At 32.1% G+C, this 14,140-nt stretch overlaps 1 protein-coding gene across 7 annotated transcripts in view; it reads right to left on the bottom strand.

Moving 5' to 3' along the window:
* Positions 1–14,140, bottom strand: part of SCAF11 (SR-related CTD associated factor 11) — a 74,109-nt gene that overhangs the window by 33,908 nt on the left and 26,061 nt on the right. For 4 of the 7 annotated variants that reach the window (XM_077870354.1, XM_077870351.1, XM_077870352.1 and 1 more), the window contains 3 exons: positions 12,848–12,929; positions 10,053–10,210; positions 133–210 (listed from right to left, as the gene is read on the bottom strand). In XM_077870354.1, the coding sequence (XP_077726480.1) occupies positions 133–210; positions 10,053–10,210; positions 12,848–12,908 (297 nt within the window). In that variant the 5' untranslated portion in view covers positions 12,909–12,929. Of the gene's footprint in view, positions 1–132; positions 211–4,339; positions 4,508–5,735; positions 5,808–10,052; positions 10,211–12,847; positions 12,930–14,140 lie in introns of those variants that run through there. The other 3 variants (XM_077870355.1, XM_077870356.1, XM_077870357.1) reach the window with 3 other exon arrangements.

The following is a 14,140-nucleotide window of genomic DNA, read 5'->3' as shown; positions in this document are numbered from 1 at the left end:
GAAATGATAAATCATATATTAAATCTAAAGTGGAACAATTCATAAATATACTCAAACTGGCAATCTATGAAGGCAAAATCATCTCAATTAAGTTTATGCAATTCATGCTACAAAATAAAACTTGAGTCTTACCTTAACACAACCTTCCAATGCACTCAATTTAAACACTGCCTGAAACGGTTTTCGGTCAACAGGACATGAAGCCAGTATCTGAAAAATGATTAGCAAATTATAACTTTACAAGTGTTTCTTTAGGAAAGATCAAAATTAAACTATAACAAATGCATTTATAATAAGTTTTCTACTGGAAAAGGAAATAGAAAAATAACTTTTTTCTTCTTTCAAATATAAAAATACTTTCCATCTGTACCATGTCAGAGAGTAATAAATATCTTAAATTTGTTAAATTCATTCAAACACTTATTAAGCACCTACTATATGCTAGATAAGTGCACTATAACAATCAATGAGAGATAAAAATCTGTTATCAAGATAATATCTATTAAGACCTGCTTATGGGGATCCCTGGGTGGCTCAGCAGTTTAGCCACCTGTCTTGGGCCCAGGGCCTGATCCTGGAGTCCCGGGATTGAGTCCTACATCGGGCTCCCTGCATGGAGCCTGCTTCTCCCTCTGCCTGTGTCTCTGCCCCTCTCTCTCTCTCTCTCTCCATCTCTCATGAATAAATAAAATCTTTAAAAAAAAAAAAAAAAAAAAAGACCTGCTTACACAGCTGAGAACTACTGGTATATTGAAAGGAGAACTACACTCCTTTAGATCACTACAGCTCTGTGATCTAAAGCACTTGGGCAACTCTAAATCAGCTATAGAAGGAATGGCTGAGACAGGTCCTGTACAGATTTCAATATTCTATGACTTAATAATTCTCTCTAAATCAATTATTTTGAATAAACAGTTATATCAGCAATAACTTCTCCGGAAAGTTTCTTATATATCCTTCAGAGAATATCCAATGCATATACATATATATATGGTATATCTTTTTAACATACAAGATAATTAATTCATATGCTGAACTGAATTTTGTTTTTCTTTTAATTATGTATCTTAGATTGGTTTATATTACTATTTCTAAGTAGGCCCTATTCTTAATTAATACCATGGTATGCCTAAGAGTTTTAATTTACACTTTCTTTCAAATAAGTAAAAGTGGGCATATTTTCTTATCTTTAAGAGCTCTTCAAAGTTCTTTTTCTTTAAATTGTTTATTCATGCCCTTTGCCTAACTTTTTTATTAGGTTGCTGGTCTCTTTAAGAAAACTGAATTGCAGGCATTCTTTATAAATTAAGGAAAATCATCTTTTGATCACTAATTGGTTCTAAATGAACTTTATTCTGATAAAATTATTTCCTGTACTTTCAAAACTAATGTGATCAACTACAGGAGTTTCTCTCATTATATATTTAACTATTTATACAGGAATAGGTCTATATTTAAATAATTTGAGATGGAGTGTGTTGTCCACTAGAGTAGGAGGGAAGATTCTATACCATATAAAAATGCCAAAAGATGATATTATTAATACTTACAGTTATAAAAGTAAAACAGGATTTTAACAACATAATAGCAACAGTCTAAAAGACCACAAGATAGTAAATGGAATTTTGATAAAATTATCTTATATTCCTTAGTGGAAAAAATGTCATTTTTGCCTTTCTGGACTTTGGAACATATCAAGATATGTTTATACAAGCAAAGGAAGACCAGACCATATGTAGACTTTGATCATAAAATACATTTTCACAAAGCCTATGAGAGAAGTCAAAATATAAATTGAGTTACTTTTCACTACTCTGCTAAAAAGTAATTTTTCTTTTCCTGTTAAGTAAATAGGTCTTAATAAAATGCTTTACCACATCTGAATTAGGAAATGTCACCTTCCTGTATTAAATTGGTTCTGACTGGTAAAAGCCAGCTCAGCTTACTTCCAAGTTTTATAGATTTAGGATGCTATTACTTTCCCTACAGAAAACTTGACCTTAAGAAGCTTTGCGACAAGTAGTGACAAAGCTGTCCATATCTTTTTAATAATGCATTGCAAATAGCAATTCTAAGTTCAAGGAACTCAACTATGTGATTGTTGTTTACCACATTAGCATTTTACTATATGAAATTTCTTAAACTAGAAGTTGTATTAATATATTTATAATTCAAAATAATATTTAAAAGTAAAAACTTTCGGGGCGTCTGCATGGTTAAGTGCTCAACTCTTGATTCAGCTCAGGTCATGATCTCATGGTTGTGGGGTCAAGCCCCATGTTGGGCTCTGCACTGGGTGTTGAGCCTGCTTAAGATTTTCTTTCTACCTCTCTCTAGTTTAAATTTTTTTTTAATTTAAAAAAATAAAAATTTTCAAGTTCTTACAAATAACTAAAATTTCAGAATACACCTATTTCTATTTTAAAGGTAAATTTAGATAGACATTCAAAAAAAAAAAACAATGATAGATGTAAACTTTGTCTCTGTCAAGGTTTTTTAAAGAACTACTAACAAAGGGAAGTTCTGAATTTATTATCTACTTTCATATCTTGTCCTGATAAGTAACCTTGAGCAAATTAGACTGTGTGTCTTGGCTACCTCATTTGTGAATATACAGATAATAGAACCTCTCTCTATGGTTCTTATGGGAATGAATGGAATTACTCTAAGAGTGTATCGCATATACTAAGCATTGTGTAAAGTCTTCCAAATATCAACTAACTCCACTATACAAACAAACAAAAAAAAGCTTAGTTTGTTAAGAAAAAGACAACCCACAATATGTTGTTTTACACCCAGAGGAGAGAAGTTCCTAAAGATTTTTTGTTGGAATTTGCAAAGCTCATGACACATATGGAAATTAATATATTTCATTGTATCTATTTCAATTTGTAACACTTAAGATCTAATGATAAAGCCAGAGTGTTCAAGAAATTTACTCTATATCAGGTGCACTGAATCTTTCAAAACCTCTGAAATTACATAACCTTATTTTCTTCCTTATTAAATTTCCTTGGTTGACACCAGCTAAATGGTACTCCTTCCTTTAAAACTGACAGTTTTAACCTGAGCCATTCCATTTTGATCTGTTTCAAATAATAGGGTTCTGAGTAAGATTTTGGTTTTGTTCTCTTCTCCGTAAGCATAATTGCCACAGATTTGTTTAAGGTTTCATTTGAAAAAAAAGGTTGCAACTGCTACTACAAAAACAAAAAGAAAACAAAAAAATAGTTGGAAAACCACTGCTATATATTCTCACAATCTGTGTATACTTACATTTTCTAAATCTAGTTAGTACTAGAAAATTAAGTTAATAGGTTTTCTTTAGCTCAGACTCAGTCATCAGAAAAAATGCTGAGAACCAAGTTATCCTCTCCAGTTAAGGAAAGCATAGGGAAGAAAATGAGCTACCTATAGTAGATAGAATAAACTATCTTTGCTATGGCTACTCAGAAATGAGAACATCCATTTCTGACCTTACAACAGTTTAACAAACATTTCAAAGGGGAAATAGAAAAGAATTTCGGTATCCTGAGTTAAGTCTTCATTGCATACTTCAGTAAATTAAGATTGACTAAAGAATAAAAAAAATCAAAAACAGATTCTTAAAAATTAAATGGATCATTAATTTTGTATTAATGTATATCGTAAGAAAAGTACAAGGCTACATTAACACATGGCAGAATTGAAAGACATCATCATTAGCAGGAACTAATGCATAAAATTACACATAATGCGATGATCAAATTAAAAATGGTTTGCGTTGGCCTAATTTTAAGGCATTCCCAAGGGTACTTCACCCTTATAAATCCAAGAGATACCCATTCAGAAAATGTCAGATATTTTAATCTTACTTTTCATAGTTTGTGTTACTAATATAATTGATTTATAATTTTTAAATTGTTTTAAAACTGCATATTTAAAACCAATGTAGAAAATTTTGAATATACTTATCATGCTTAAAAATGTGATTTTAGTTTTGAAAACTGTCCCAAATTGTTTTCCTTATATACAACAAAAAAATACCCCTTGATTATTCACCATTTTGATTCCTTATATACAACAAAAATACTCTTTAATTAATCACCTATTTAAACCAATATGGCTTTCATTTAAGTAATTTGTAAAGTAGTTTCATAATCGAGGTAGTTCAATATCACCATTCAACTTGATACAACTACAAAATTAATAGAATTTGATCACTGCTTTACAATGTAACATGTATTAAAAAGTAGAGCATATATTTTATTGTGAAAGCTCTGTACTAAGGTTGTATCATTTAAGGTGGCAATTTTGATAGGAAAAAAAAAATCTTCCTAATGATTTCAGTAAAACATACCCTAGTATTCTGAAGCGTTGTAAATTCCCAGCTCAGATAAACCCATATTTAAATGTAAGAACAGGAAACCTTCCTTATTTGGAATTCAGGATTCTTGATTTCTAATATTTCTTGCTTCCTGTTGCTGCTCTATCCTCAATCACAAAGGCTGCCTACAGATAGCCCCTCCTAGAGAGAGAGAAGCAAGTGTTAAAGGTAAGTGCTTAAAGACTAAATCTCAGTACCTATGCTCATAAGTAGGTTTGTCTGTTTATGGGAATCTCTAGAACATCTATCTTTCCTACTAACAAACAGAGCACATTATATATAACTACAGTTCTAAAACAAATAAAAAGGATTTAGAATGCATATCATTAGAGGCTATTTTTAAAAACTATTTACAAGAACCTATTTTTCTTGTTGATGGTTCCAAGATACCTAGCCTGGACCTCCAAAGAAACTGCTCACCTGTATTCAGACTACATGTTCCCTATCACACTTAAACCAATTCTTTCAAGACAGTCCTTATCAATCCACATTAATGAAACTCCTGAGTTTTTTATAACAGCTTTTAAGAATGTATTCCTAAAGGACAAATGACTGTCAGTGATAAAATTAACATCAAGAAAGTATTTTATCTAACTACTCAAGAACCCTTTCATGTTCTTGAAGATACAACAGTTGGGTAAGAATTACATTTAATTCTAATTTATTTTTACATTTAATAGTTTATATTTTCTTTTCCTAGTAAAATAAAAAAAGAAAATTCCACAAACTACCTGTACAAATCATTTTAAAATTCTGACATTTAAAACTAGGCTATATACGATATGCATTAATTTACCCAATGGGTAAAAGCAGTATTAAATAAAAATCTGTTACATTTATGCTTTAATGAATGTTCACAATTAAAAATATTCTTTGCTCTACTAAAGGTTTTACCAAAGGCTTAATTCATGAGGTGAAAACAACAGGGGATTTGGAATAATTAGTCACAAATTTAAGTTCTGGAGGACCCAGAACTAGCAACCTCTCTCACTTTTAAGGATGAAGACAGTGCTGAATCACCTATTGCACAAGTTGTAATAATTAAATGAAATGTATCTGACCATGCTTTATAAGTTTTAAAGATAAGGACTAATAGTATTGTTCCATAGATGTTTAAATTTTTGTTTATGGAGAACTATATAACAGAGAGGTTTAGTTTAATTCAGGAATAAAAATTAAAATTCCAGGAAAAATTTAAGAAATCCAGACAATACAGCTTTTAAAAGCATTCTAATCACCAGAATGTATAAATTTCTAATCGCTGTATAAAAGAATATCTGTACATAAAACACATCAGTAGTCAAGATGTAAGTCAACTAGTCAAATTCTAATTTCTTGGTTTATATTAATTCAAAAATATATTCCTCACCTGTCTGCATTGGGCACTGTTGTTTGACTTCTTCAAGAACTGTACTCATCATAGTAAGACCCTCTTCATTTCTAGTCTCAGAAGAGAAAACATACCTTTGCCAGCTGTTCAATTTTGATTTCTTTAACCTTACTTTCTCAAACTGAAGCTGTGAGCATTTGATATAAAATGGAGGGCTGAGATAAATAAGTTGAAGGAGGATAATTTGCTTATAGCAGAAAAGTTAATCACATTTTAAAAGTTACTTACAAGGGAAATATCTTACTTTAAGATAAAAAAAACTCTAGTGGATTATCAAAACCTCCTGATCACATATATTGTATGTCCCTTTAAACAAAATAATAACTCTTAAATACTTCACACATAAAAATGCTTCCAAGGCTTTAAACTTTAACTGTATTAGGGCCAAAATTTTAACCACTTCTTGGCAATCTGTCAAATCATAAACCCTATTTTCTCAACCTGTGTGTGTGTGAAAGCAGTATCTAAAGGGAATCACAATTATGATCAGCTGACATGACTGCAGCTGTGTGTCAGACTTCTGTAGCCTTCACCTTTCTGATTATCTACTTTAAAATGTGCAAACTCAGAGGATGAAGATTAAACTTATGGGCAAAGTAAAAACTGTCAATATGCTTAGACTATAAAGGTATAATAAGAGATAAAATTTATATAAGTAATATAAGTAAAATATAGGTACATATATATAAGTAAAATTAACTTTTTGAGTGTCTGATAAACTTCAGTGTATTGCTCTATACATATTTCATCAGTACAAAGGTCTTCCTTGTTTGGTATAGATTCTCAGCTCTAATATTAATGCTTTAATAAAAATTTCAACTTTCCTTAAGTTGAAAGTGTCAATTACTGTTTATTTCAATACAGGCCTATCATGCAAGAATTTCTTGAAATTAGTGGACATGCTTCATTTGTTCTAATGTCCCCAAGGGCAAGAAATTACGATATGGGCCATGAAGGCCACTACGGGTTCCATTACCCTGAATCTTTCTGCCCTGGGTAAGGTGAATTGTATAGAATACTTGCAGACTAAAGCTCAGTTACTTGATCATCTACACGGCCTTGACTTTGGATATAGGTATTTTAGGAGCATGAAAAATTTCAGGAGGGTGTCTGAAATAAATATACTGTGCTACTATATGCCCAAGTTTACTTTTTTCTTACAGAGAATTTCTACAAGGCCTCAAATATTAAGGTGAAAATAAATAAGTACTTCTTTTTGGTTCTTGATATCTATTCTGAATCATATTTTAATGAACTTGGAGTTCATTAAAAATCTCAGATAGCCTAGCTGAATTTCTGAAAGACATATACACTAGGAAGATAATTCTCAACCCATTTTGCACTATTTTCTTATTATGTAGATTTCTAGTCACTATAAATCTCACTTTGATTTCTACCTTCCTACTAAAAGTTAAACATTGGTAAAATTTTGAACTATGGATCAATTTTTTTTTTTTTTTACTATGGATCAATTTTTAAAAATTATTTTAATTTCAGGCTATTCCTTGAAGTATTTAGCAACAAACACGGTTTCAGAATCCTTGACTTGAATATTAAATAAACACTGATTTAAATGAAAGAATATTTTAAAAAGCCTTAGTATAGGACCTGGCTGGTTAGGAGCCTCTAAATACAGATGTATATCCTAATCATGAAATCCAACATAAACTGCAAGTCCCTCTTTAGAAAACAGAAAGTGGCTAAGTCCATTAAGTGTCTGCCTTTGGCTCAGGTCATGATCCAGGGTCTGGGATCTAGCCCCACATCAGGATCCTGCTCAACAGGAAGTCTGCTTCTCCCTCTCCCTCAGTCCTTCCCTGACTCATGTTTTCTCTCTCAAATAAGTAAAATCTGTAAAGAAAAAAAAAAAAAAAAAAAAAAAACAGGAAAAAGAAAAAAGAAAACAAAAGGTGGCTAAGGAAAATGAGAGGCCAATGACAACTAATGAAAAAAAAAAAAACCACCAGTGAATCTGAAATCTGATTCTATTTGTCAAAGCACATATATGCTTCAAAACACATCCAAATTTTTATCTTACCAATAAAAGATTTAAATGGAAAATTTAATTCAAAGCCTAAGTGATTCTGTTAACCAATATTCATTTATTATTTATAATGAACAATTTATTGGATTGTGCTCTTGTTACTGTTCAATTTAATGATGGCTGCTATCCTGATTAGGGACAATGAAATAATTCAGAATAACCTCTGGTTATTCTCTGCTTTCAAGGTTAATTACTTCTGTTTAAACAATATTACAATGCCCTACCTACTTTCTTTTAAAAGCAGTTTGGCTTCAATAAATGTTTATATCCAAAGGAATAACACAAAGAGAAAATATTACATACAAGACAGGTATTGATTTCAACACTTAATGTTATCAAGTATTTCTAACTTAAAAAAAATTACTAGGTGGCTCAATAAAGCCTTCAACTCGATTTCAACTCAGGTCATGATCTCAGGCTCATGAGATCAAGACCTACATGGAGTTTTACACTCAGCTGGGAGCTGGCTTGAGATTCTCTCTCCTTCTTTTTGTCCTCCCCCCTCCCCCCCTGCACTGCCATTCTCCCTCAAATAGAATCATGAAAAAAAAATTCTCAGCAAGAGTTTAAAAAAAAAGGTAAGTTTAGAACTGTCTGATAGAGTTGAAAATGTGCATAGTACACAATCGACTAGTAGTTCCACTTCTAGGTACATACCCTAGAGAAACCTGGAACATGTACACCATGATAAAGTAGATGATTGTATTGAAGTTGCATGTAGAGCACAAGGATGGAGAATCATGTCTATTCTATACATTCTAATTTCAGAGAAAAGCATATGCTCAGACTATGCTGCTGAACCTTACAATTATGTGATCACTAATCTTATAAAGGCACTGAATTGAAACCCTCTACCCATCTAATAACACTGCCTCTCTACGGAAGCAAAATCTCTATTTTTAAAATATTTAATCACAAAGCAAACTAAGGTGCGTTAAATTCAACACAGATGAAATCTTTAATTGGATGGCATTGAAAAATATGCATTCATTAGTCAATGCTCCTGCAAACACATCAAGATTTATAATTATATTAAATAATTAAATTAAACTCAACATATTTTTTCCCAAAATACATTTTTACTTCTGCTTAGTCCCTTCTTGCCAAGATCAGTTTAGGCTTTAATCTAATTACAACTGTTTCCAAGTATACTACTATGAATTTGATTCATAGTAGTGAATCAGAACTTTTTCCTCCTTCCAGAACTCAGCCAAAAAGTCAGTATACAGTTATATTCTCCTTTCTACATTGTTAATGAAAATGTAAATAAAACACAGAACTTTGAAAACCCCAATTATGTAACAAGCAATTAATTCCAATGTGCTTAAGGATATCAAACAATCTGAATGCAGCTGTTAAAAATATTTTTGTGATTTATCTCCTTTATTTATTTTTACACACTGAAAGACTACTAACTCAGAAAATACAGCATGACTCCTATGATGAGTTTTTATTTCACAATTCATAACAATCGGGCTTATAATGCATACTCAATGATTCAATGTACCAGTACCATGATCTACTTGGCCTGAACTAAGTCAATATAATACATTAAAAATCTAAAATATCCTTACTACCTATGAAGAATCTCAGTAATATCTTTAACTCGGACTCTGAAATTAGTTCACATTACATTAAAAACAGGAATTAGAAAAGGTAGTTCAATATTCACTTCTGCCTCTTTAAGCTATGAAGTCTTGGTCAAGTTCTAAAACACAAATCCAAGCTCTTCATTTATAAAATTGAAGAACACTACTATACTACATCTGCTCTTATTATACCACAAGGCTGATGTAAAAAGAAATCAAATAATCTATGTAATACTACTCTGAAAAATATAAAACACAAAACAGACAGAAGGTGTTATTAGTAGTAAACAGATATTATCCCAAGAGGGTCAAGTACACCAAAGATGAATTACTGCATTTCTACTACCCACCCCCACCCTCCCCCCCCGCCAAATCTGTTATTCCTGTAAGGTTGTTTTTTTTGTTTTGCCTTTTTTTTTTTTTTTTTTTTAAGATATGCACTTAAAAATGTTTAATTATAAAAGAACAAAAAATATGTGTTAAAAAAAAAATACAGAAGAAAATATACTGACAGCATTTGAGTAATACAGGGAAATTTGTCCAGAGTAAGGAAAAAGGTTGTTACTGTGAAATAACTTACAAAAGGCATTATCAAATCTTTAGGTAGAATGATATCATGGCTAAGGAATTAAAATACAATATTTAATTTATACTCAGACTCACCTCTGCCCATTTAAGAATACAGGTCATGCAGAAGACATGATTACAGCTTTCTGGAAAACCAACTTCTTTCTCTAATAGGCAATTAAGACATATCGGACATCTGTCAGCTTCACTGTACAACAGACCAGTGGTAGCAGTATTATCTTTGTTTTCTTCACCTATAAAATAGAGCAGCCATATATGCTTTCAAGTTTTCGAAACCAAATGACATGTTTGTGGCAGTATCATGAATAAGATATTCTAAAGGGACTCCCTACTACAAAAGTATTAGATTTTACAGTGTAACAAACTTACTCCTTGAGTACAATGCCTTGAGCACAACGTTTACTCATCTATATTTTTTAGTAGGGAAGTAAAAAGAATTAAATAATAGCCAGATGGTTCAAAAATGTTAAAAGCAAAAAAAGATTACAGTGACAAATCTCCCACTCAAACCTACTCCCATCCATCCAGTCAACGCGTAACACCCATCCACCCAATGCAACGTATAACAACTATTAAGTTTCTTCTGTGTTCTTCCAAAGATTTTTTAATGCATAAGCATCTCTTAAAACACACCCTTTTAAAGCTCCTTCTTCACATAAATACTAGAACTCTATACACACTAAGTCTGCTTTTTTTTTTTTTTTTTTTAAACTTATTGATGGACATTCACTTATTTCCAACTTTTGGCTATTACAAACATGTTACAATGAAAAACTGTCATTTCGGGCAGCCCAGGTGGCTCAGCGGTTTAGCGCCACCTTCAGCCCAGGGCATGATCCTGGAGACCCAGGATGGAGTCCCATGTCAGGCTCCCTGCATGGAGCCTGCTTCTCCCTCTGCCTGTGTCTCTGCCTCCTTCTCTCTGTGTGTCTCTCATGAATAAATAAATAAAATCTTAAAAAAAATTATGTATTAAAAAAAGTCATTTCACATTGTTAATAGCATATCTATAGGATAAATTCCTAAAAAAGGAATTATATAAAAATGGTCAGCCGAAATGCAAACAATATACACCAAGCAAATGGAAAAGTGGGGATCATCCTGGGAGCAAATGTCTGTATTAGTGCTCACATCTAGAGACTAACCCTTACAACCAACTCAGGAAGCAGAACTGATCCTAAGAGACTTCCCTACTAAGTCAAAGACCCCAAATGAGGCTAAAGTAAAGCATGGGTTCAGGAAACAGCAAATATAAATCCTCTGAAGGAAAACATCCCTTATATGGACCCTGAGAATTCTATAGATTAAGTTTAACAAACATGCATTCATAATCAAACATTACCAAATCTAAGAAAATAAGCTGCCTTGAGTAAGAATCAGCAGAAACAAGGACTTAGGTTTTTTCATTTTATATATTACACATGTTAACCATAAATTTATTTAGATGCCCACTGGCTTCAAATATCAGAATTTGTAAACACTACAGAGAATAATTAGCATATTAGACCCAGATGAAAAGAATATTTGTGAAGTGGAAGACAGATCTGAGAAAACTACCTAGACTGTAAGAGACATACAAGGAAATGTAACCTGGGAAAGGAGAGTGGGAAATGAGGTCAGAACAAAGTCTAACATACTAATTGAAGCCCAGAAGAAGAAAATAAAGAATACACACTAGTTAAAACAGTAATGGCTGAGAAATGAGAAAACAAACAAAAAAGATCCAAAAGATAAAGGACATACACAAGGGATAGTAACCAAGAGAAATGAAAATTATCCATGCCAGAAACAATGTAGCAGATCTTTTTATTTTTTTTAAAGATTTATTTATTTATTCATGAGAGAGAGAGAGAGAGAGAGAGAGGGGGGCAGAGGCAGGCAGAGGGAGCCCGATGCAGCACACAATCCCAGGACCCAGGATCATGCCCTGAGCCAAAGGCAGATGCTCAACTGCTGAGCCACCCAGGCATCCCCAACATAGCAGATCTGTACAACATCAAGGCATCAAAGATAAAAATAAGATCTAAGAAGAAAAATGACAGAAAAGACAGATCATTTATAGGGGATTGACAATTAGGCTGAAAAGAGATTTCTTGATAGCAAAAGAAAACCAGAAAATGGTTATAATGTCTCCAAAGTGCTAAGGGGGGGGAGGGGAACCCTATCAATCCAGAATTGTGTATCTCCGAATAATTTTGAATACAAAAACTTAAGAATCTACCACTAATAGACTTTCACTAAAGGAACTTAAAGTGTTTTTCAGGAAGAAAAGAAGAAATGGGAGAAGAAATTTCCCCCAACCACTATTTATATTAAAATACCAATTAATTTGTGGTGTTTCAAAAAGAAAGGGTGACTATAACCCATAAATCAAGAGTAGGATGATCAGAGTTAACTTTAGAAACAGAAGAAAAAAATCAATGCCAAATATTTTTAAAAACCCTAACAGAAGATTACAACAACAACAAAAACAGAAAAGTATATTCAGAAAACATTAGGAAATAAAAATTTAAGAAGAAAAAGAAACTTCAAACAAACCAAAACCTCCCAGGATGATCCCCACTTTTCCATTTGCTTGGTGTATATTGTTTGCATTTCGGCTGACCATTTTTATATAATTCCTTTTTTAGGAATTTATCCTATAGATATGCTATTAACAATGTGAAAAGCAAAAATAAGACATGGGAGGAGGAACAAAAAATGTGTACACATCTTATTCAGGTAGCATATTCAGGTAGAACAATAAAAAGAAGTGAAAACAAAACAAAACAAAAAACCACTCTGGTATCTTGAAATATATTCAAATGAACAGTTCAGAAACACTAAGTTTTGCTTTCAACACACAAGCTTTATAAAAAATAAAAAGTTACCTTCCATATCTTCATACTCCCGATCTCCCACATTTAAGGTATATACAGTCTTCCTCTTCATTTCTCCTTGAGAAAGGGTTTCCTATAGGATGAATTATAACAGAGAATTTTTATGTTTGCTTTCTCCCAGTATCAATGAAAAACGAAAACCCCCAGAACTATAAGAAATTATTTTATACATAAAAGAACACAGTACAAGCCAAGTCAGTAAATTTTACATATAATCCAGTAGTTTTTTATACTCCTTGCCATCAAGTCTTACTGAAAGGGAAAGCCTTATATAGGTACTAAGCAACAAAGACTAAATGATAGATTTTATGGAACAGGCTTAAAATAATTAGAGTTTAGGGAAAAGAAATCAATTTGAACTGGAGTTTTCACTGAAGGTGATAGGTTATGTGTGTTGAGGAGTTTAAGGCATTTAAGGGACAACACAGTATAAAGTAATAAATACATTTAACTAGGCCAATCTGACAAGAATGAGTAAAAAGTAGGAGAGAAAGAAAGAAAGAGCATGTGTTGTGAGTGTTGTGTGTGTGTACTGTAGAGGGATATATGCCAAGAAGTTCATCTGAAAGACTATAGTCATGAGTAAGGAAAGCAATAAGCAGAGCAATGTAAATCAAGTAGGGACAGATTACAAATCGATCACCAATGATGGAGAAGTTCAGATGCAATCTTACAGATTCCTCTGAAGAAGACTGAAATGATAAAAGGAATATAAATGCATCTTTTAAAAGAATGATCTGCCAGCAAAGCACAGAAATGGATTATAGCAGGGAGAGATGAGAAGCAGACAGATTTGGAATTAACAAGAATTTCTGAGATATGGTAACTAAATAAATACGGGGAAGGAGTCAAAGATTATTCTGGCCTAAAGGACTAAGAAAATGGCGATTCCAAAAGGCAAAAAGAGAAACGTGGGAAAGAAAATTAATTTGTTAGTAAAGGGGAATAAGTTTTTGAGGTAAAATTATTTTGTAAGTTAACCCAAAATTCTTTCTTGAACTGATACAAAACACATGATTCTAATGAGCTGTTCAAAAACATTCTGGAATATCTAGGCACAAGAAATCCCCAATTTCATCAGTTATAATTCTTTTTTTTTCATCAGTTATAATGCTCCCGCAATTATACAAAGGAATTTTTCTATTAGTTTCTTAAATAATTTAAACATACTAGTTTCTACATTTAAAGTACGTATTGCCTAGGAAAATTTTTTTAAGCTAAATAAGGAGAAATGCAAAGACCCATAATTTGGTTCAAAAACCAAATGTAAAGCAGATAAGAAAC

This window comes from Canis aureus, chromosome 25, assembly GCF_053574225.1.
Source record: "Canis aureus isolate CA01 chromosome 25, VMU_Caureus_v.1.0, whole genome shotgun sequence".
Classification (NCBI taxonomy): domain Eukaryota; kingdom Metazoa; phylum Chordata; class Mammalia; order Carnivora; family Canidae; genus Canis; species Canis aureus.
Note: the sequence above shows the minus strand (reverse complement) of the source record. Positions and strands in the feature narration are given on the sequence as shown.